Source organism: Poecilia reticulata, chromosome 20 (genome assembly GCF_904066995.2).
Source record: "Poecilia reticulata chromosome 20, P_reticulata-male-v2, whole genome shotgun sequence".
In the NCBI taxonomy this organism is placed as follows: Eukaryota; Metazoa; Chordata; class Actinopteri; order Cyprinodontiformes; family Poeciliidae; genus Poecilia; species Poecilia reticulata.
In genome coordinates this window covers 11833135-11855733 of record NC_088849.1, presented here as the reverse complement: position 1 = coordinate 11855733, position 22599 = coordinate 11833135, and the positions used below count along the sequence as shown (strand labels likewise).

General features: G+C 39.2%; 2 protein-coding genes across 2 annotated transcripts; both read right to left on the bottom strand.

The window, feature by feature from the left end:
- Positions 1-1307: 1307 nt before the first annotated feature.
- On the bottom strand, positions 1308-4524 carry LOC103456531 (retinol dehydrogenase 12). The gene is made up of 7 exons (XM_008396148.3): positions 4315-4524; positions 4103-4218; positions 3662-3817; positions 3469-3573; positions 3134-3343; positions 1937-2129; positions 1308-1674 (listed from the first exon to the last, which is right to left on the bottom strand). The coding sequence occupies exons 1-7, from the start codon at positions 4326-4328 to the stop codon at positions 1572-1574; spliced, it is 897 nt and encodes a 298-aa protein (XP_008394370.2). The 5' UTR covers positions 4329-4524; the 3' UTR covers positions 1308-1571.
- Positions 4525-6612: 2088 nt separating this feature from the next.
- On the bottom strand, positions 6613-20406 carry tnfrsf11a (tumor necrosis factor receptor superfamily, member 11a, NFKB activator). Its single transcript, XM_008396147.3, has 10 exons — positions 19946-20406; positions 15505-15583; positions 14988-15113; positions 14722-14877; positions 14506-14596; positions 13969-14045; positions 13715-13822; positions 13491-13540; positions 12131-13091; positions 6613-9348 (listed from the first exon to the last, which is right to left on the bottom strand). Exons 1-10 carry the CDS (start codon positions 20000-20002, stop codon positions 9077-9079), a joined length of 1977 nt encoding a protein of 658 aa, XP_008394369.2. The 5' UTR covers positions 20003-20406; the 3' UTR covers positions 6613-9076.
- Positions 20407-22599: the final 2193 nt, after the last annotated feature.

The window sequence follows — 22599 nt, the reverse complement described above, 5'->3', positions numbered from 1 at the left end:
GTAGTGGAACCAGTCGGACCGCACACTCTTCTTTAGGCCAATGACAGACCTTAGCTATCCTTTCAAAAGTTGTTAAGAAATGCTCCACATCTCATCAAAAGCCAATGGAAGCAGCTTTGGCTCCCTTTGTGTGGCCGGTAGCTGATAGGACATCTGACTTTGTCCATCATCATGGCCGTCTCCGTCATCATCATAAGTGTGAGAATCCTCCTCCAAATAGCCACCCTCATGTTGTCGTTTCTTCTTCAATTCCTCCACATGAGTCTGGAGCTGTCGAAACTGTTATTGTAAATTCTTCCATCTTACTTCTTGGCGTGCTGATTCATTCTCAATCTGCTGGTCTCGGGCCGTTTGAGACTGCATATGAGGTTTGAATGAATAAATCGTGTAATTCAGTCGATTTAGAGTCACGTCTGAAGTACTGTCTGCACAGCGTTGGGGCATAGCCTCCCCAAAATTATCTTCTTTTGCGCAACATTATAAAAACAAGAAGCTCATCATGTCACAGGAGCCCAAAATTAAATGAAGAAAAAAACAAAACAATGGAGGGTTTTAAGGAAGAAAGATACAAAAATTAAGTTGCCAAAAATCAAAGAGAACGACTAAAGCTGACAATAGATTTGATTGACACTATCCCTTGAATCTTTAGGATTGATTCAGCAAAAATTAAAACTTTAAAAATTTAACTGTTAATCGGATGTTTTACACAAAATAACTATTGATTACTCTTGTGTTATAGCACTGATATAAAACTTACTTTTTTTTTTAGCTTTATTTCAACAGTGTTATTCATTCATTAAAAACATACCTGGAGTGTTGCTTTAATTTTTTGTTACAATTAGCAAACACTGAGTGGCACTGCAAGTTTGCTGATCTCATCATGGTTACTTCTCAGTCCAAACCTCCTAAGAACACATTTTCAATATGTTGTAAATGTATATATATATAAAAATAATTGTTGTTATCACGTGCTTAAAGCAGATTCCCAGAAAGATCAGGAGCTTCTTAAAGAGACAGAGGCCCAATTGCAAGTGGTCACATTACAAAGTCCAATTTCTTTTTAAGTCACATTTGATATACAGCGTTGTTAAAACAACTGGAGGTAACAAACTTAACTTTGCTATAAAATGGTGCTATGAGCTTTGAAAATACAACTGCCCCTCTAAATGAAAACAACTTGTATTGGTGATTCAGACATAAAATGCAGTTTATGTTAGCAAATACATCATAACATTAAATACATCAAAATAATGCTAGCTAGCAATGAAAGTAGCAAAAGATGGCAATTAAGAAAAAAAACACAAGCGCACATGTATGGTAGCTTTTATTTTACCCGTTTTCTGGCCATTACAACCTTCACTAAGCTGTCATCTCATCTGATCGTGTATCTTTTATAAGTGATGTGATTTAAAGACTCAAACTTAAACAGTGATTTCGTTGTAGGCCAAGTTGTCTTACAACATCTCAGGGACATGGATCATGTTCAATGGACTTTAAAATGTTGTTCACAAGATGAAAAGGGTATTTCTGAAGTGTATGTTAATGTTGCTTCACAGTGCAGTCAGATTTGTTTATCTCCAGCGGATGCCCAGAAGGTGGCAGCTCACGACCCACAGCTTCAGAGCTGTGCCATCATCTTCACCTGCCCTGCAGCTGTCTGCTCTGGCACAGTTCCTGGAAAAAGAGGAAGATTGAGGTAAAGGGTTTTTAAAAGGTGAATTATTAACTTTGGTGGCTAAAGTGTTTTTTTTTTTTTGTTTTTGTTGTTGTTTTTCTTTGTATGTTTGTCTTTTTACTTGGTCTTTTATAAAAGTGTTTGGGGTTTTATCCACTTCATCTCACACAATCCTGTTTTACCATGAAAAATACAAAAAATGGCTTCCTCAGTTTGATTGTACTATATGAAACTCATCATTATTTAATTTCTCTCACTGACTTGTAGAATCCACCGGTGAGCAGCTCATTCTCTGGAGTAACGATGCAGTAGATAGAGGTGGACGCTCCCTCTGCTGGGGTTCGTTTCAAGAAACTGAAGATCTTAGCTATGTCCACAAGAGGGCGCCTGATGTGCCTTATAAGTTCGGTGTTTACTATGCCAGGGTCCACAGAGAAAGCCATCACACCAAGAGCTAGAGAAGGGGAAAAGGGAGAAATAGATTTTTCCACCCTTCATCGTAGTTTGAAATGTGTTGGTGTTCTTTATGTGGCTTATATTATTTAAAGGGGCAGTATTATGTAAAATCATCTTTTTTGAGTTTTATATCATGTTATAATGTTGTTCCCTCATAAACAAAACATACCTGTTGCCTTAATTCTGTCATGCAGGTTTGAAAAGACCTTTAATCTCCCGTGGCAACCATTCAACTACAAAACGCTTGGGGGATGACTAAGGATGACGCTCCTACTAGGAGCTGAAGTTTGCAAGCCTCTGAGCTTCTACCTCACAGAGCTCCTCTCCCCTGCAATTCCCCCTCTCAGCTCCTTCAGAATAGCCAACAGTAATTAGCAAACACCTGCTGGATCTGTGTGCATCTGCAGAGCTCATTATACAAGCTACTTCTCTGTGCAGCGCTGCTAAAAACATTGGTAAAGAGTTAATGGAGGAGCGATGTTCCTGACGGACGTGATGGACGGTGGAGTGTCAGAAAGAGCAGGAGCTTCTTAAAGAGACAGAGGTTTAATTTCAAGGTATTAAATTATGTAGTCAAATTTCTTTTAAGTCATATTTGATATACATGGAATTTTCAGATCAACTGATGTTAACATAGTTACTTGATTATGTTAGAAAATGGCACTACGTGCCCGGAAAATACACAGTGCTGCCCCTTTAAACAACAAAGCAAAATTTGCTACAAAATGGCTAATGCTTTTACTTTATATGTTTGGAAACATTGAGATAAGTAGGTGTGACTTGTGGAAAATGTTATTTTTTTCACTAAAAATGCTTCCGCTTGCTCATTTCCTTGCTTAGAGCAGTTGTGGCTGAGGCATGAGATTCTCATGCCGGCAGCAGATGTGGACCTTTTATTTTTCCGTACACAAGGAGGAACACTCATATAGTCAAAGACAGGCAGTCAGTCTTAAGTTCTCTGCCTGACACACGCAGACAGAAAAAAACACCAACACACCCTACCCTCAGTCCTTTTGGCAAGCTCCCTGGTAAACAGCACATTAGCTAGCTTGCTCTGAGCATAGGCCCTGACGGGATGGTAATCTTTATCCCCATTCAGATCATCAAACTGGATCTTGCCCATGGCGTGAACTGTGGAAGTCACGTTGATGACCCGGGACGGGGCAGAGTGCTTTAGCAGGTCCAGCAGCAGGAAAGTCAGGAAGAAATGACCTGAGAACGAAGAAACCGAGCGCCCTGTTACAGAACTGAGGGAGAGAGAGAAAAAGAACTGGTTCATTCATTTCTTAAAAGAGAGATAAAAGCATCTCAGACTTTCTAACACCTTTATCCCTTACCTAAGTGATTAACTCCAAACTGCATCTCATACCCATCCATCGTCCTTGCATAAGGACAGATAGCAACACCTGCATTGTTGACAAGGTAGTCCAGGGTCTTCTCAGCTGAAAAACAGAATAGTGTCGTATCCCTTTGATTTTTGAAAACGTTTCTGACTTTGTCCTGTATGCATTGTGTCCGTGTTTCACCCACTGTTGTAGATATTCTCGGCAAACAGGCATATGGACTTGGTGTCAGCCAGGTCTAGCTGCCTGACAGCCACTTTAGCTCCGTTCACTTCCCTCATGATGTCAGATGCCGCCTGCTCTCCTTTCGCTGTGTCTCGGCACGCCAAAATCACTCTAGCACCTACAAAGACAGATTAACTCCTCTGAACGGTGATGGGTTTTTGCCTGTACATGCAGGTGTGAATTTGAGCAATGTCGTGGTTTTGTTTTTGGATGTCATAAGAATGAATAATTATAAATAATTTGTAGTCAATGTTCCTAGTATTAAATTGGCTTAAAATCCAATTTAAGCCAATTTGATATACTTTTTACAATTTAAACATTTTCCTCACAGGATAATCTGAATGACAGATGAACGAAAGTAATTTTTTTGAAAATCTGAAAACATCTGACTGTGCCTGCTTGCCTCTAGCAGCTAGGTCTTTAGCTGTTTCTTTGCCTATTCCGGTGTTTGCCCCGGTTACTATGGCCGTCTTCCCCTCAAGACGAACATCTGACGACAACTTGGGATAGAACAAAGACCTGAGGAATAAGAAGTCACACTGAAAAAATCCTTTCAAGTTTATCCTCTGGTATGTTGAACTTTTCTGCTGATTACGTGCTCAAGAGATTTCTTACCTGATAGTTTGCATCTTTTTGTAGGCTTGGGAAGAAAACAGGCAAAATAACTTTTAAAAATCCGTGTGGGAGTATCATCTACAGGGGTTTGTTTCAGGGCTCAGGTCCAGTGATATGACAGAAAGAGACACAGAGAGTGGAGAAAAGGGAAATATGTTGCCCTTCACGGGTTTACAGCCTTACTGGGAAGTTACTTTTTCAGTATAAATGTCCTTCTGTTTGGGTTGAGTCAGTGTAACTAATGAAATAAGGCTGAATCTATAATTGGGATTCTGATGAGCAGCCACATGACTAGTGATATTGTACAGTAGTTCAAAGATATAATCTTTAGCTTTTATGCTACACCAAATTAACCAATTATTGAACCAGCTATGAGAGGACATCTGATATCATCTGATATCGACAGACAATACAGAGCTATATTATCAATATATCAACATAATAGATACATTATCTTATCAGGTATTTTGCAATGTTTGAGAATAACTTTTACAGAGTCAAAACCAGTACAGATAATGTTTTCAAATTCATTATAAGTTTGTGATGTCCATCAAAAACGTATATGACTTGAAACTTGACAAAAATGTAAGTAGCAACCAGAGACTACAAAAGCCTTTGCTATCAAGGACTTCTGCAAGGGAGCAAGTGAAATTCAAAACTTGTTTTCACAGGTGAGACCACTGAAATTTTAGTCTTTTATTAGAGTGGACTTTCTGGTGCTTTCCACAGCTCTGAATCTATCACCTGTATTGAGTATGGTAGGGAGGCTCTGATCCCACCTGCCGATTAGGCCGACACCGACGTCTCATTCAGTCCTGAGACGTGTAACATTACGTTCCAAATGCAGAACATTAGCTAAACGAGGGAGTCTCCCACTTAGGTGTACTCCTCAATGTCTTTAAAATATGAGAAGGAAGTGCTTAGTGAAAGTCCAAAGTGGTGCTTCAAGTGTATCACTTGACGATTTTCGCATTTTGTCACAATCCTCAATTAATTTTATTGGTATTATATAAACAAATAATTGCACACTTTTATGAGTTGTAAGAAAAATGAAGCAATTTTACCAATAAAAAACTAAAAAATGTGGTGTGTATTTTTTCAGCTTTATTCTGATTCCTCCAATGCTCATTGTCTTCAAAAGTAGCCTAACTGTAAATTATAAGAATATAGAGTCCAGTTTAATCTCTGTGTGAAATAAGGTTGTTTTAATTCAATAATCTCTTAACATGGATGAAAAGTAATTGTTCCATTGGTAGACTATTTCACTTATTACATTACTCATTACAATGTCTTGTTATAAATGAAAACATCTGCCAATGGAACTAGCACTTTTTTACCAGTATTAAGGAATTCTTGACTTAAAAAAAGCTTCTATTACGTGACCATCATGAAAACCAAGGAACACACCAGAGATAAAGTTGTGGAGCTTGCAGGCTGGAAAATTGTGCGCTCCACAAATTCTGCATTCATGTATATTGGCAGGAAGGTTTTGGCTTATATTTGTATACATGGATATGAGTACTGATGTGCTTTACTCAACAGTTTAGGAGGATATCTTTTTTTTTTGTTTTGTTTTGTTTTTCTAAATCTGCTTCTGAAATAAATTACAAACACGTGTTTGTGTCCTACAACTGTTTACCTCTTGAAACTTCTCCATCCTTACATAAAACCACCACCAGGGGGGTACACTTGAGCAACTTGCTACATTTAACACATACACATATAAATGCAGTCAATTTTTCTCACTCATTTAAAGCTGAAAAAAAAAAAAGAAACAACCTCCTTTTAACTGTAAAGACGAGCTCTGTGCCGCCTGGCCAACCATGTCTCATGTAAACTATGTGAAAGCTAGTCATAACTTCCTGTTTTCTCCAGCAACCATATAAATAAGCAGGGATCCGCACTCACTCGCACACAAACACACACGCATATATAAACATACCCCTGCTGACCCAAACCAGGCCTAACTGAGCTCTGCCAGCTCCTCTCATGTGGTCTCCCTTTGACGCTAGCTGGTCTGACTGCTCGAGCAGTTTCTCCTCACAGCTGCTCGCCATCCCCTGGCTTGATGAAAGGCTGTCTGTCTGTCAGCGCTGGGACAAACACAAAGGGACCTTGCCACATATATAATTAGCCTTGCTTCATAGCGATTATAGATCATCGGGAGGAGGACTCTTTCATTGTAATTTGTCCATCCCAAAATAGGAAAGTTGACAGAGAGCGACCACAGAATGCCGGATGGCTGCCATCCATGAAAAAAAAAAAGAAAAAGGAAAAAAAAAAAAAAAATACTCAGACTTTAATTTTGAAACATATTTAATTTTAATCAAAATAGTCTTTCATTTATCCATTGCATCAGAGTTGATTGATATGTACATGATTTGTTAAAAGCTGCGTACACATGGAGAGGTTGTGATTGATCAGTGCAGTGAACCCAGCAAGACAACAGCAAAGCTTAGTTTTGTTTTCTTCAGAGGTTTTCCTTCAGTCCTTCCCAGAAGACACAGGCTCTTTCAGGGCCAAATGTCGACACGCTTTGCACATCCCACTCGGTTGTTTAAGAGTGCACGGGAAAAATAGTAGCTGGCGTTTCTGTTGGCAGGTGACAAGATCCCAGTTTAGATGCAATTTGTTTTGACAGTTTTGAAAGTGAAGCAGTCTTCAAGGTCACTGTTTTATCTGGACTTTTTTTTTTTTTTACGCAAAAAAGTGAAAATGTGAGTACATTTTCTCAATTTCACCTTTTGTATGAATGTTATGTGATAGTATATGACATGGCGAAACAATCAGAAGCTGCATTCACAGCTGAATTAAGGGCTTAATTTCCACTGAAAGCTGTAAGCACAAATGTTTTCATACTCTAACAGATTTAGATTTTTTATTATTTCCATTCAACCAAGAACTTTGTTTCTGATTGAAAATTAAACAGGCATCATTCAGAAGTTTAGGGGGGGGGAGATCTATCAGCATATATTTACATTTTATTTTTGCAGGTGAAAAATTATTTCTCTCCTTGTTTAACAATTAATATTACAGAAGTGTAATCCATTTTGTACGTTTCTACTGAGATTTTGTTGAATTTCCACCAATTATGAGCTCAAGTCTTTGAGAAAGGCCTCGTTTCAATCATTCTAATTTTCAACTCCATCCACAGATTTTGTATCAGATTGAAGTTAACTCTGGCTGGGAAACCCAAAATGTAAAAATAACCTCATGTCAGAAGAAACATGGAGGTAAAATTAAAACATTACTTTAAGGATTAGTCTGCCAGGAGTATAAATAATGCTGGGCTTAACTAAATGAAAAAAAGGGAAAAAAAAGAAAGGAAAAAACAGAAACGACTGTGGCAATAAAATAAAAATATTTCAGCACTGACTTTGCCACATTTGGTCCTGAAGGGGCCTGAAACAGTTACGGACCCAGGTAAATAATACAAAAGAGCTTTTGTAAACACAAACATTATGATTACCATATTAATTAAGCACCCATATGGCACACAAAAATGAAAAATAAAAAATAAAAAGAAAGTAAAAATAACTGAAATATTATAATTCCCAAGTGTTAAATGATGAAAGCGTAAGGCTTAACAGTGAAGCGCCATATTAAATATTGACAAATTTCATAGATTTCTTCACATATTCTTTAAGTTAAAAAAAAAACATGTTTGACGAGAACTGCATTATAATAAGAGCCAAAATGATAATTAGAAAGTAAAAGCATCAAGAATAAACTTTTTTCAGGGCGTCACTAAACTTTAAGTTTATGATGGTTTGCATTTTGCCTCAGTTGCTCTCAGTTGCACCACATGATCAAACACATCCTCCTCACTGAAAATCAAACAAAATCAAATCACTTCTTTCACAAATAGATAACGCTTCTTTAGAATATATACAATCATCTATCACTTCTGAAATTTCGGACAAAGAGCATTAAGAATTTACCTTTAGAAGAACATTCTTGAAACATTTTGATTTTCTTCATTAAAATTTGCAAAATAAAACAATCCAGCAATAAAATAGCTTATCAAATGCATAGCATTTTTTTTGTAGACACGAATTGCACGTCGGGTGCAATAAGAAGACAACAAACAAAGTCTCTGTACAGATTAAACATTTGTCATATCAGAACTTGATGCGCTTTCATAATGCAAAAAATAGGCTTCTGCGAGCTTCACTCAGTGAAATGCTTAAAATTCATCATCACCATCATCATCATCATCATCATCATCATCATCATCATCATCATCATCTTTGTACAGACTCTGTGTTCTGCCAGGTCCGAGTGTGGCTAACAGAGTACAGTTTCAATCATAAAAAAAACAAAAAACATTGAAAATAATTTCCACATGGTGGATGTTTTGTTACATGAGGAAGCTCTTAAATCATCCAGATGTCAAACTTAGAAGAGTTTGGAGACATAAATGGGGAGGATGAAAAGTGAGAAATTAGATATGTATTAACTATTAGTGTTGAGATAAAGCTGAAATTTCCATGTAACAAAAAAAAAAAAAACTTTTTTTTTTCTTTTTTGTTTCTTTTTTTTTCCCCAGTATGAACTCAGTTCCCTAGAAAATTACACATCACTGTCTGGAAAGAAAATAGTTTCCAACTATGAATGTCTGGAAACAATATGAGAGATGAAATGCATGTAAAACTTAAGAAAACCAAACTTTGTATTTCTTTGGTGTTATTTTAACAATAAACCCTTTACATAATTGCGATAGACTTGAAGCTTGTAGAGATGATCGCCCTTCGAACCCGCTTCACTTTCCCAGTATCATCTCTTGCACTGGCAGAGTCTGTTCTCGCAAGGTGCTATGGGAAATGGAGTCCCCCGGGGACCTAAGGCAGCTCTGGAAAAACGGGGCCGTCTCGTTGGCTTCTTCCTGTACGGGGCTCCCGAAGGCGCCGTCCGGCCCGCCCTCGTCGCTGCTCTGAGACGTCTGGCTGACGTAGACGACGATGACGTCACCGGTGACGTTCATCACCTGACCGCTGGAGATGAAGGTGGTGTTGTGGCTGCCAGAAACAAGACCTGAACAGTGAGGAGCAGAGGAAATGGTTGGGTTTACGACAAATTGGAAAACAAATTTCATGTCAAGCGCTGGAAGAGGAGAAAAGAAAAAGAAACAAAAAAAAAAACAGACATATTGTGGTGTTATGTAAGATTTTGAACTTCCTCCATGACACAAAGCAACAGATTTTGAAGCAAAGTGAAGAAATGAACCATGTGTTGGCTAATCCTATGTGACTAAGACCCTTAGCCCAGTGGCAGAGTGGGTTCAATGACAATGCAAGATGGCCACAAAGAGGCCATTGGCTGCTGTGTCATTTCCTTCCAGCCAACTTACAGTCTACAGAACGTTTAAGACTTTAAGAAAATCCAGACATGAACATCAGGAATGTCAGAGAAGTTTAGGGATTTAGTAAGAAGGCAAAACGTTGTTGCCATTTAGGCCAGTTTATGTTTAATTCAATGACAGAAGTTCTGCTCTGAGTGTAACAATCAATTGTTCAACCTGGTGCGTTTTTTTCCATAAGCCTATTATATAAATTAGCAGGTAATTGGGCATTTTTGTTGCTTAAGTCACATTTCACCGCATTGATCCCCTGCTTCCCATTTTATCCCGCCTCCTGTCTGACTTTCCAGCCGACCCACCGTGACTCACAAGTCACGGCTCATCTGTTCCGATCTAGACACACACACGCGCGCACACACACAGAATCACAGGAAATATAAGGAAAATCACTGTTTATAGCCTTATAGGGCAAACTTAACAGAACACCTAGATATGTAAAAGTTTAGAAGACAAACACCGTCAGTCCATCATTTAGAGAGAGTGCCTCTGTGTTCCCTGCCTCAGAGTCCTTTCCCAGAATGCCAGTCTGAGAAAAATGTGTCATTCAACCACAGCTTTCAAAACACAGCTCAGTGGAATCTCACAGGCTTCTTGTGATTTATGTGATTTATACTTTCCTGAATCTGCTTGTTTTATTATTATTATTATTATTATTATTATTATTATTATTATTATTATTATTATTATTATTATTATTATTATTATTATTATTATCGTTATTATTTTATATTATAGATCGTGAACAAGTGCAGCAGCTATATTTTACCTCAAGAGTAACTTTAAGCTGTAGAAAAATAGAGAGGAAACTCTGGACAACATCTTTCTGTTTATTGTTTGGTTAAAAGATATTTCAAGTGCCCAGGTAAAACCGCGGCCTTCTCCTTAACCTTTAAATAGCACGCACGGGAAGTGGTATCCAATCAGCTGTCATTACAGCATGATGGGAACTCATGTTGGTCAGTGGGCATGTAATTAAAACACCGAGTCACCAGTGAGAGTCGAAAAAAAAAAAGGGATGGTGTTTGTGTGTTGGGAGGGTAAGGTTATAAACGTATTACTCAAGCTGTGCACATCTTGCTTCAATTAAAGCTGTGGTCACTTTGCGCAACCCTATGGAACTCTGGGTAAACAGGAGCTTTTGTGCTGTAGATGCACACAGAAACACACACATAGACAGACCGAGCGGTGTTTGCTCCAGTGTGGTTCTGGTGGTTCTCAAACGCATCAAACACACACACACACACACATATCTTTTTCCTGCTCCCTGTGTGGTCCGTCCTCCTCCTTCCCCACAAATCAGAGCCCAAATATCAGAACCGGCTTTAATAAAACATGCTTCTTGGAAACAGTCAGAGCTCTGATTGCTGTTCCGACACCAAACCGCTTCACTGTAAAAGGCTCAACTAACAACGCGCCAGTCTGACCTGAACAGTGTACTTATCAGACAGTTACTGATTTACTATCTGGATATTAATGTTTCCCTCTGTACTAGCAGCACATACCTCTAATGAGAGTGAAAGTTTTAGAAAGTTACATTAAAGACTTTTGAGCAACTGTTTCCAAGATTATCTTGATTTAAATTCAGGAACTTCATCCTCTTCATGTTTTTTTTCTTTCTTTTTTTAAATGTTTTTACTGTATTGCAGTAAGAGTTATCTGAAGGTTGCTTCAAGCTAGCTGGTGAAATGCTCTGTTGTCATGCCAAAAAATAAATAAATAAAAAAGTTTTTAAAAGACATTGACATAAAAAGCAACTTATAAGCAAGATTTGTTTTATTTCCATCCCCCCAAGAAACTCCAATCAGCAACTTTCTGGTGTGTTGTTTATTTTTTCTACCAGTTCCAGTGTTAAATGTTTGCTAGAATTTAAAGTTTATTGATCTGTGAAAACGTGCTCTTGCATTGTTATGTCATCGGCAAAAAAATGGTCTACAAACACCAATATTATCATTTACCACAATAACTGCTGGGACAATTTATCGCCCAGCAAAATGTGTTATCGTTTAAGAGGTTTAAGAGTTTTTGAGACCCAACAGAAACTATAAAGAGATTTCTTTTCTGACAAAATATATAGTTTTGTCCACATTACAAAGAGGACTGCATTAAAAAAAAACAAAAGAAAAACCATTAGGCATTCTTATGCTGCATGTGAACAGTATATTTTGCCAATTGAAGATGTTTTAAATTTAAATGAGCACACCTGTGGTATATACTCAACGGCTGCAAATTTCAATATTAAAGTTTTCACAGACCAGGTGAGGGCAGTGGAGAATGGTAAAGAAAAAAGTGTCAGAAAAAAAAGTGAGCTAATCAAGATCAATATCATAACAGCTATTTTCAGCAAAAATATCACAATCAAATATTGTCCTCACATTGTACAGGTGCAATTAAATGCATCACACAATGACATGTTTCATAATCATTCTTAACTTACACCCTGGCCCATGTATTTCGTACCTGAGGTAGGAGTTGGTTCAGCCAGCTCACTGTGGAGACTCTCAGGCGAACACTCCAGTTCCGACTCCTCCAAAGAGGCCTTGTTCTCTCTGCTGGGCCCGCAGGAGCCTCCCTGCCCCGGCTCCGGTCTGGGGGCCTCTTGGGGCTTGTCCAGGTACAGTTCTCCAGCAGATGTGGACATCATCACTGCGCTGACCAGGGTCATGGCGGAGGCTGCATTGTTTCTAGTTGACTCAGATTCTGTGCTTGCCAGTCTATATAATTCGTCCTGTTTTATCAGGGACTTGTCAGACAGGGTGGACCCGAGCTGCGGCGTCGCCAGAGCCTGGGACAACGGCAGGCAGAGTTCAGGAAGGGGACTGGATGGAGGAGCCGGAGAGGAGGAGGAGTGGATGACGGGAGGACAAACTGAGACAAGTGATCTAACACACATCTCACTCATGGACGAGCCCGTCTTTTCCTGATCGACCTTTTCCTCTGGTATTCGATTGTCCCTTTTATCCTCTTTTCTGTTTTCCTCTCCATCCCTTTTACCTTCGAGGCCCCCGCACGAGCACGTTCCCAATGTCCCCGGAATAACCGCCTGGCTACAGTCTTCGTTCTCTCCCACTTCGAGTGGCTCGCGAACAAGACTGACGCACACGCAGGAACCTGCCAAAAGCGGAGATGCATTAACAACCTCCTCCTCTGACAGTTCCTCTGGTTCTCCGGATCCTTGGCTCTCGGTCTCGGTCACCATCTTATCCCTGGCCCCTTCCTTTTCGGCCATTCCCTCTGTGAAGGGCAGAGCAATCCTGACGCAGGGAACAGACGCCGGGAAGGTGGACGGGGGGTAAAACTCAGGACTGTGAGAAGCTTGGCAGATGAGTTTGGTCATCTCACACGGCGTACATTTGGAGCCAGCGACTTCTGGTATTCCTCCTCCTTCAGCTCCACTGCGGTAAAGAGGGGCCAAAGTCTCCTAGAATAAAACAAACAGTGAAAGATGAAACTGAAATCAAGTTTATTTCTTCAGAAAAAGTGGTGCATGTCAAAACTTTGTATGTTTCTTTTTCATGCTCGAAGTATTTTCAATGTATTTCATTGAGGTTTTAAGTAAGCAAACAATGTGAAGTAGCCCTGAATTGCAGTTTGGTGGGGAAATCCTGCATGAGCGTTTCAAGCATTTGTATTCAGCACGTGTGGTGGAAAATCTATGAGTGTGTTAAAATGGCCTAGTCAAAGCATAGGCAGGAATTCTATTGAGAATCTGAAGAGCGCGTATCATTTCCTTTCACTTTAGAATTATGTCCAGCACATAAACATCCAGAAGTGTGTGAGAAAAATGTAAAAATTAATTAATTAATTAAATACTAGTTACCTGTTGTATCCTGCTCCTCTTCAGATTCTGGACACAAGATCGGAGATTAACTAAAAATATATAACACAACATACAGTGTTACATATTGAACTGCTGAGCAGAAGCGTGCCTTTGTTTTTGTCACGTGTAAACTCTTGAGTGAACATGGTCAACACCGAGAAACTTATTTTAAGCACAAGTCAAGAAGTAACGGTCAAGGAATTCACAAAGGAATTTTAACTTACCAGAAAGTAACTTGAGTTTGTCCTTGTAGCAGAAAAGCAGCAGTATGAGGAGACACAGAACAGTAATCACTGACAGCAATGAAACTATAAACCAGGAAGGTGCTGGACCTGTAACAACAGATAGATGAGTTTGCTTTGGTGGTCTGCGTCTTGTTACTTAGCACACATAAAATGCCCAAAACATTTTGTCTTCAAAATCCTTTGCGGATCGAAACTTTAAAAGTGACAGAAATATTCATTGGCGGCTGTCTTACCAAAGACAAGTGGTCCGCACTCTGCATCGGCCTGAGCGCTGCCTGGTTGCTCCTCAGTCTTGCCCTCAGCCTTACAGCTGGGAAAAGAAGACATAAATAAATAAATAAATAAATAAATAAATAAATAAATAAATAAATAAATAAATAAAATAAAAATTTTGCTAAATGCACTGTAAACACACTTGCCAAACTTTAGAATATTAGGTTAAAATATGCAGAATATGTTTGTAAAATACTCGTAGAAATACACGTAAAAGTCACCTTGAGCACATTTTTACATAGATATAAATCTAAAGGAATACTATAGGATGTTTTTACCATTAGATATGCAACAAGATGTGACTGTCATCGAGTGAAAAAAACAAAAAAGTTTTCAAGGTTTGATCTGGGACAATTGGGTACATAGAGAAGGTGAAATTACAAGAAGGAACTCAGATCTGGACAGAAGTTGATGATTCTAATAGCTAATGGAACAGAGAGCTGCTCCAGTGCATTTATTGTCCACAGAATGTCACGGTATTCCAGGGAATTCCTTACTTGGTCCACTCTTTGCATTGTTCCTGATCCTCCTTGGCAGAGTAGAAGCCATTCTTACACGCAAAGCAGGTTTTCCTTCCATTTTTTGACCCTGATGAAGAGAAAAAAGAAAAAAAAAACTTACACACACATTCATTATCGCAATATATCAGTGATGTACAGCCATCCGTTAATAGCTCGACATGCATGGATGTGTTTCCTGTTAAACTGTCTCACCAGCTTCTTCCTCCAGTCCGGAACCAGGCCCACAGGTGGGTATCTTCTCACAGTATTCGCAGTTGATAGGCGAACACTGGAGACCAGACTTGCATTGACACTGTTCTTCTCTCTTCAAGTCTTCACTGTGAGCATTTCTTTTCATAAATCCCTTACCTGCAGGCCAAAAGAAGTGAGCAGGTTAGTAAAGACACAGGCACTTTCTTCAGGATCTTGTCTTATTCTATTTATTTATTTATTTTTTGTTAAAAGCCGCAGACGCTGACCCTCATCACAGAACTTCTTTTTGATACAGTTGGTGTCTCCCGTCCAGCCAGGCTGATAGGTATCTCGATTGCAGTCTACGCATACGGTGTCTTGGGATTCATTGCAGTGAGAAAACACACGCTGACCTAGAGAAAAGGCAGCCAGAGGGACACAGACAAGATGAAAACTACACACACATGATTACAGTAGGCGCCTGAAAGCTGCAAGAGGAAAATAACTTGGGCATGTATGAAATTTAGAACCTCTTTCCTCTTTTTCTTTTTTGTAGTTGCTTCTTTTAGCATTAAAATCCAACTATAAACTGTGTGTGACAAATGTTGTGAGAACATTTGTCGAAGCTATTTTCAGCCAAATGTTGCGCTTTTAAACATCCTTCCTCTTTTGAAGTGACTTTGCAAATGAAAAAAAAAAAAACAGAACTTTGCTTCCCGCTGATTCCATTGAGAAAACCTCTGTCGCCACCTCCCACTTTTAGGTGTCTTATCACCATGTGTGCATAGACGAACTTCTTGTTACCTGGCGGACACTTTTTGCAACACGTGGAGCCGTTCAAGTAGTGATTTTCTTTGCACTGGGCCGATTTGGAGATTGCATCCTGAAAGAAAAATGATATTATTTTTACTGCATTTGTACAGGGCGGTTGAGGCTTATAAATCCATATGACTGGTTTATAATTTTTTTAGATCTTTTTCCAAAATCCCAACCACCTCTTCAATGTCAAAAAAAAAGAAGAAGAAAAAATAAATCTATGAGGATTGCTGAGCTATTTCCAAGACATGCTCAGGAATTTTTACACCCTCTCAGAAAACCTTACCAGAGCTGCATTTAACCTTTAAACCAGCAAATGAAGCTCTAATTAGACGGTGCTCAAACTCTTGCAAAATGCCTGCAAAAGTACGCCGCTTAGGCTAACACACATGCTGCACACACCCTCGCATCTCTCCAAACCTGCGGCTTGTGAACTCCTCGCCGCACTGCTGAATTAGAGAATCTGGCTGTTATGACAGAGGTGATGCCAAAGCCACAAACTCTATATATAAAGGTAGAAAAATATAAGCTAGGGGACTGACTGCACTTTGAACCAGCCGTCTTCAGGTTCTCGTTATGCCGTTTTCAGTTTAAGTTTCCCATGAAAATATGCAGTTGTTTATGCTGTGGTTTGCACTGTAAATAAAGGCTGCGGCTGTACAGAGCTTCAGTTCACCACTCAGGTAACATTAAGGAAATTAAGAATTACATATTATCCATTGAAGCCGTTACATTTTGATGAATAGTAGTGGTTTTTACAACATCATTAACTAATTTACGTATAAAAATATGGTAGTAACGTAACTGAATTTTTGTTTTTTTTTTACTATTATTTATATTGATTATGCTTGGTACAGTTCACATGTTTGATGCTATTTTTTCCTTATTTGATCTTTTTAAGGTCACGGCATCTCTATCAAATGTGTGTCCAGACTTTGACTAGGACACTTTAACACACTTTTTTTTATAGTTTTCTTTTGAATTTTTGTTATTCCCTTAATTAAGGAATAATTTCATACCGTTCCAGACCATCACACCAAAACCACCATGTTTGACTGGTGAAATTATTATTTTTGATCTAAAATACTGCGTTTAAGCCAGATTTGACTTTTTTTCTTTTTTTTTTTTTTTACATAAAGACAACATTTAGGTGTGAGAAGAAAGAAAAAAAAGAGAAGAAATCTGTGTGAGGAAAATACTAAACATTTCCGTTGCACATAGGCTGCATTACAAATGAATACATTAACTCAGCGAAAGTTTAAAAATGCCTTAAAACCTGTTTAAGTTCCCCTGCATCAGAGCACATTCAATCATCAGACACTTTCATCAAGTAAAAGACGTAAGAGCAGTGTGACATTTTGTTTTACTAAAACTTTTTACATCTTCCATCAGTTTTTCTCACCACACCTCTATGTTAAACAGTGTTTAGTCTCCACGTCTGTCTGCGCAGCCTCGGGCGACGGCGGCTCAACAAGAACACTGGCTCACATTTAACGACCTCCTCTCAGACGCACACAGCGGCCAACCTTTGTTTTATATTCTAACCAAAGGGATAATGATGCACAGCACTCATAGCTCGCACCACAGAGCTAATAAAGACCATGTGCTGCAGTAAACTGAATTGTTATTTCCATCCATCCATCCATCCATCCATCCATCCATCCATCCATCCATCCATCCATCCATCCATCCATCCATCCATCCATCCATCCATCCATCCATCCATCCATCCATCCATCCATCCATCCATCCAGTTTTGGTCTCTACATCTCGTTCAGGATCCACAGGAAGTGTGATGTCCAGAACTGTGTTTTCGTTAGTCCGATATGTAAATAGAGGATCTTGGCTATATGTGGCAATGTGTTTTGACTAACTAAATATAAATGTAAAAGAAAAACAGCTGACCCACCCTATAAGATTATGGGTTGACATAATGGTGAAAATGGAATCTCTGACCACAAACCTAACTTTATTTGCCTTATGTCCTCAAATCTATCATTACAAATGCATGTTTTTTGTTTTTTGTTGTAGAAACAAAATATGGGAAGAGCGGAAAGGGGGAAACAGTCAAATGAGAAGGATTAAAATTAGACACTCCTAAATGAAGCGGTGGGGGGGGGGGGGGGGGTGTTGGGTGGAGGACAAAGAGACATTCAGAGTTCCCTCTCCACCGTCACGTTCAGTAAAACCCCCATTTCCATCAACTTTTTCCTAACTAGTTTGCTTATCGTTCAAAACATCTTTTACTGCTCGTGTAATCCCGTCAAACACAGTTACGAGTCGGGCTGCGATCCATTTGCCTCCAGAGGACGAGAGAATTTGCATAACGGTCACAGCAGCTACTAGGCACAGAGCCAAGAGATGCATGGTGTGCCTTTTAGGGCTCTGGGGGGGTTTACTGATAATGTGCCGTAAAAGCAATATTGCGCAACAACTGAATCTGTTGGTAGTGATTCCATCTGGGATTAAGCTGCATTTAAAGTAAGCAAAAAGTAGATGATACATGAAAATCAAAACTTTCTACAGACGTTAATAAACAGGAGCTGGAGGAGATTTTCTGAAAAAACAACCCTTGATCAGGTGAGGAAAAATAGCAAAGTTAAAATAAATAACCTGTGAGTGGTACAAGTCATACAATTCATGTGAGCTCAAGCAAAAGACCACAAAACTGACAAGTTTCTAAGACTCTAGTCTTTCCAAATGCCTTTCTGCTGAAACTGACAAGATTTTATTACAGTCTTGTCAAAAGCATCTAAAATTTCCTCTCTTTTTTTTCTTCTTTTTTTTTTTTTTTAACAAAAGCTTCTTTTGTCAATGCATGCATTGCTTCATGTTGTGCAGCTGAATGCAAGAAAACAACGTGCAAACCCCTACGCATTAGTTCCTTCCCATCAAATCAAGTTAGGATGTGTAGGTCTGATGCAACTCACTGATTGCTTAAGATGGGGGCTCAGGTGTGACACGAGTGGGTGAAGGAACAGATGGGACTGTCTGGAGATTTCATAGTAGCTAAAAACTGGTGGGGGAAAAATGTTTAGAGGGACAACTGTAAAATGAAATGGAATCAGTCAGCAGGACAGGACAGGAGTGACACTTTGCTGCTGTTTGACTGAAGGAGAAACTCGGAACATTATCGCCTGCACCAATGGAGGGTTTTCGATAAAAACAGAGAATTTTTGTGGGCAAGCAACTAAACAATTCCGCCAATGTGCAGAATTTCCATGATTTACTGTTTTTTGTATCCTGAAGCTCGGGAACATCTTGAAGTCATTGCCCGTTGCCCAATATCTTACAGACGGTTTGAGACGAATTTGGAATGAACTGGGCAGAAGTGGTTGAAAACCTTCGACGACGTGGAGGGGAATTCTAGGGGGATGTTGTGAGCCAGTAATGGCAAGACCGCTGTGAGAACAAAAATAAGAGCCAAAAGGTTCGCCGTGTCATTTTTAAACCGTTGCCGGAAAATATTTTTTACCCTTCCCCGTTCTGACTCCTTTTCCAGGCATCCAATTTGATGTTTGGTGATGTCACAGCTTGTGAAAACCTTGTGTTTTTTTTTTTTTCTCCTCCTGTGCCATTGGCGTTATGAATCTCTCTGCTTGGGAAAGATGCTGGTGCCAGCTCAGACTTGTTCACTTTCAACACATTTTAGGAGCAGAAGTATATGAAAAAGAAGAAGAAAAAAAAAAACAAAACGGAAAAGCATCTGTTCCAGTCAAGGCATTTCCGAGCTCCTTTACGGTAACAGGCAGGGATAGAGCCCAGCAGTCCCACCACCACAACCACATCTTACAAACCTCTGCACCTGGACGCTGTTAGCTGCTTGGACTGCACAAAGTGGACAACATGTTTACTCCTCTCTTTAAGCATTGAAATTATTTTGTCATTTTTTTTTTTTTTTTGTGAAAGGAAACTAAATTTACAACGTTTAAGTGCTGAAAAAATGAATTAATCAGCATCGATATTACTTTGGCTGACAGAAACCCCAGAAAAGAACCCCAACCTATCATCTTAAGTTATAAAGGCAGATCAAAATTATTTATACATTTCCCTGGAGTGCATTCTGTGCCTGATCATTTATCTGGTGATCATGCAACATGTTGCCAGAACCATTTTTTGTCGTCAGAATAGGACTCGATCCAAGTACAAAAGTTTACAATAAGTGTTTGTGCGCAAAAACCAACTTCAATATTTCTCCACCAGAATCCGAGCTGGGGTTACGTTCAAGTGAATAATGTGATGCGATCAAGTTTCTAGAACACAACAAAACCATAATGAATCACATAATGTTTGGGAAGTTTTAGTGCTGGAATAAAACGTGTTAAACCCCAAATCCATGGTGCGCTAAAAACCGTGGCTATTTGGACAATTACGCACGCATACCAATCAAATCAACTTCAAAACTCAGAGCAAAACAAACGTGTTTTACCTGTGCGGAAAAGGTGACGAGCACACACGTTATCCACCCTCGGAAGATCCACCTCATTTTTCAGAGTTATGGATGCTTCTGCGTCTTAACGCCAAGTCCAGAAATCAGATCCCTTTCCCCCCACCCCCCAAAGTATCCTCACTGCAAATCACTTCTTCTTGCTGTGCGTAGCCAAAGAGTGGAAGGATTTCCGCCGCAAACTGTCAGGGCATTCCTGCTTCTTCATTCCCCGTTAAGCAGCGGCAGCTCCCACAGGCCTTCTCATCTTCCCCCGGTGCTTCCATTCACAATGTGTGTGAGAGTTTGCATGCGGGAACTTGTAAAAGCTTTGTGAGCCGAGGGACGGAGAGAAGAAAGAAACTCCTCCTACCTTGTGGATGCATGTAAATTGCAGAAAAGACATCCCTCCCACCTTGTCACTGTATTTCTTTTTGATGCTGTTCCTTGTATTTATTAGTTTATAACAAGGTATATTAAATTTTATTTTTTTTAAAAGCCAGAGGCGAAGCAAGAAAATGCAGACACGGGTGGCCATGTTGAGACTTTCATTGAGATTTCAGATTCTAATTAGGGTTTTATTTTCTTCTTCTTCTAATTATTATTATTATTATTATTAAGAGTTCAACGAATTCTTTTGACTGGTGAATGATCACCCTTTCCAAGCATTCAATAGAGCACAAAGCCAAATTGTGATTGCTCCGCTTTTTGTACATTGTTATTACCCGCCACCCCGTATAACTAGTACTGCAGATTAAACCGGAGAAAAACTGAAGACTTCCCTTCCAAGTTCGCCATCTTCCACCAATCAGTGGCACGAACTTCGGCACATTTTGTTGCAGTTTAGGGCTTGTTTGCATAGACGTGCTAAATTAGAAGTCAGGTCAGCAAAAACTTTACATGGTTAGAATCCTTGGTCTGATAAGTTATTGCTCATACCACACAGAAAAGGCTTTCGTTTATTCACACACAAAAAAACCCAACAAAAAACGTAAAGCCTTTTCAGTGTAATTTCAGCACATGTATGCAGGGCTGTGTGGTTTAAAAATGCGCACAATTAATTTACAGACTATATTTAAATCAGGAGAGACAGCTTGTGTGAAATTAGTAATTAGGGGAAATGAATTGGACATATCTCATCATTTAAGAGTGGGTCAAATTTGTCCCCATTTAGCAACATAATCTTGAGATTTCAAACCATATTTAGTAAAGATGTAGCATAAGTTAGTGTGTAGTATTTTTTGGCAGATAAACGATTACTAATCTTTAAGAGGGCCGGAATGGCCATTCCAAATTTAAGCCGATACACTTTTTTGCCCGAAATATTCTTGCTATATTGGGACTTTCTTGGTAACCCCACTGTTACCAACTGATGAGTTGGTAACAGTGGGGTGACTATTGATAACCACAAATGTTCAGACATAACCTGTTGTGTGACTCAGTCAAACCTCCCATGGCAGAGCGAAAGAAGACAGTGGTTGATGTTTAGACCTTTGCGGAGGTAGATATGATAGATCGATAATGTCGACTGTAGACATTTATCGATCAGAAATCTCTTAAAATTAAGGAAATCTGGGCCGATTTATTGATGCGACCCCTAATGAAAATCCTTTTTTTTTGTTGTTGTTGGTTTTTTTAATCAGTTAAGATTTTTGGGGGCAATATTATTTGAATAAGCCCAGATATTTGACAAACTGCACAACCGTAAGTCCATCATTATTCGTTAGTTTTCAATTGAAGCTTACACTTATCTCAGAATCTGTTTAGACGCCCAACAGAATCGTGTGCACATTTTTTTAGCACAAGTTTTCTATGAAAACTGTAGAGAATCATTTCACTCTTCCCTTCCTCTCCCATAAGACACCCAATAAACATGTCGACGCCAAGTGGTAATGATATTTTCTTCTTTCTTAACACATTTTAAAACTTTTTCTGTTAATTTCATTATTTTAGGAAACTGTCATTGTTGACTCCTCAGTAGACAGCTCGACTGACATCGACATAAAACATTATTTTTTTATTGTCTCTTAAATCTATAAATTTCTGTAGTAGCCTGTAAGCATTTTTTCTCCAATTAGTTTCTGAAATTTAAAAAGTTAAGAACTTTATCACTTAACAGTTTTGTAAAGCTTTTACCATCCATGGTTATTCCTGTATTGATCAACTCTAAAACTGATGGTTTTCATCTTATGAATTATTTTAATTCAGGATGAAATAATTTGGGTTTAGAGGAGCTAAGTCCACAAACATATTTATTTACCCACTCCATACTCCCATCAGCCTGAATGTGAAAATACAATCCTGTTTATTGAATTAATAAAACAGAAACCTCAAATGCCAGTTTCAGCTGTACGAGTCTGCGAGTGTGTGAAAAAACCTTTGGGAAATAACTTGACCTTTCGGTTTACACAAGAGGCGCTCACATGCAAAAACTGTGGCATAGACACCGCCACCAACAGGCCTACAGGGGTCATCCCCAGACCCACTCACCGAATGACACACAAAGGTTACTTCGGCAGGTGAAAAATCACGCCACAACACGGACTCGAGGAGCGATGACCTCACAGAAACCAGAGCTGGACCCATCAAGACGCCAAAGGGGGGCAAAACACGAGGGCGGGTTTAACTTTCCTGTTTAGGTTTTCGTCATAGAACCT

Excerpts from the sequence above, each read along its gene's own strand:
- LOC103456531 (XM_008396148.3), bottom strand. Across the intron at positions 3,574-3,661 it reads TGCCGAGAATATCTACAACA|CTGAGAAGACCCTGGACTAC; the intron begins GTGGGTGAAACA and ends TCTGTTTTTCAG. Across the intron at positions 1,675-1,936 it reads CTCACCGGTGGATTCTACAA|GAACTGTGCCAGAGCAGACA; the intron begins GTCAGTGAGAGA and ends CTCTTTTTCCAG.
- tnfrsf11a (XM_008396147.3), bottom strand. The coding sequence starts at position 20,002 with ATGAGGTGGATCTTCCGAGGGTGGATAACGTGTGTGCTCGTCACCTTT. Across the intron at positions 14,046-14,505 it reads CAATGCAAAGAGTGGACCAA|CTGTAAGGCTGAGGGCAAGA; the intron begins GTAAGGAATTCC and ends TTCTTTTCCCAG. Across the intron at positions 13,092-13,490 it reads AGAGGAGCAGGATACAACAG|GAGACTTTGGCCCCTCTTTA; the intron begins GTAACTAGTATT and ends GTTTTATTCTAG.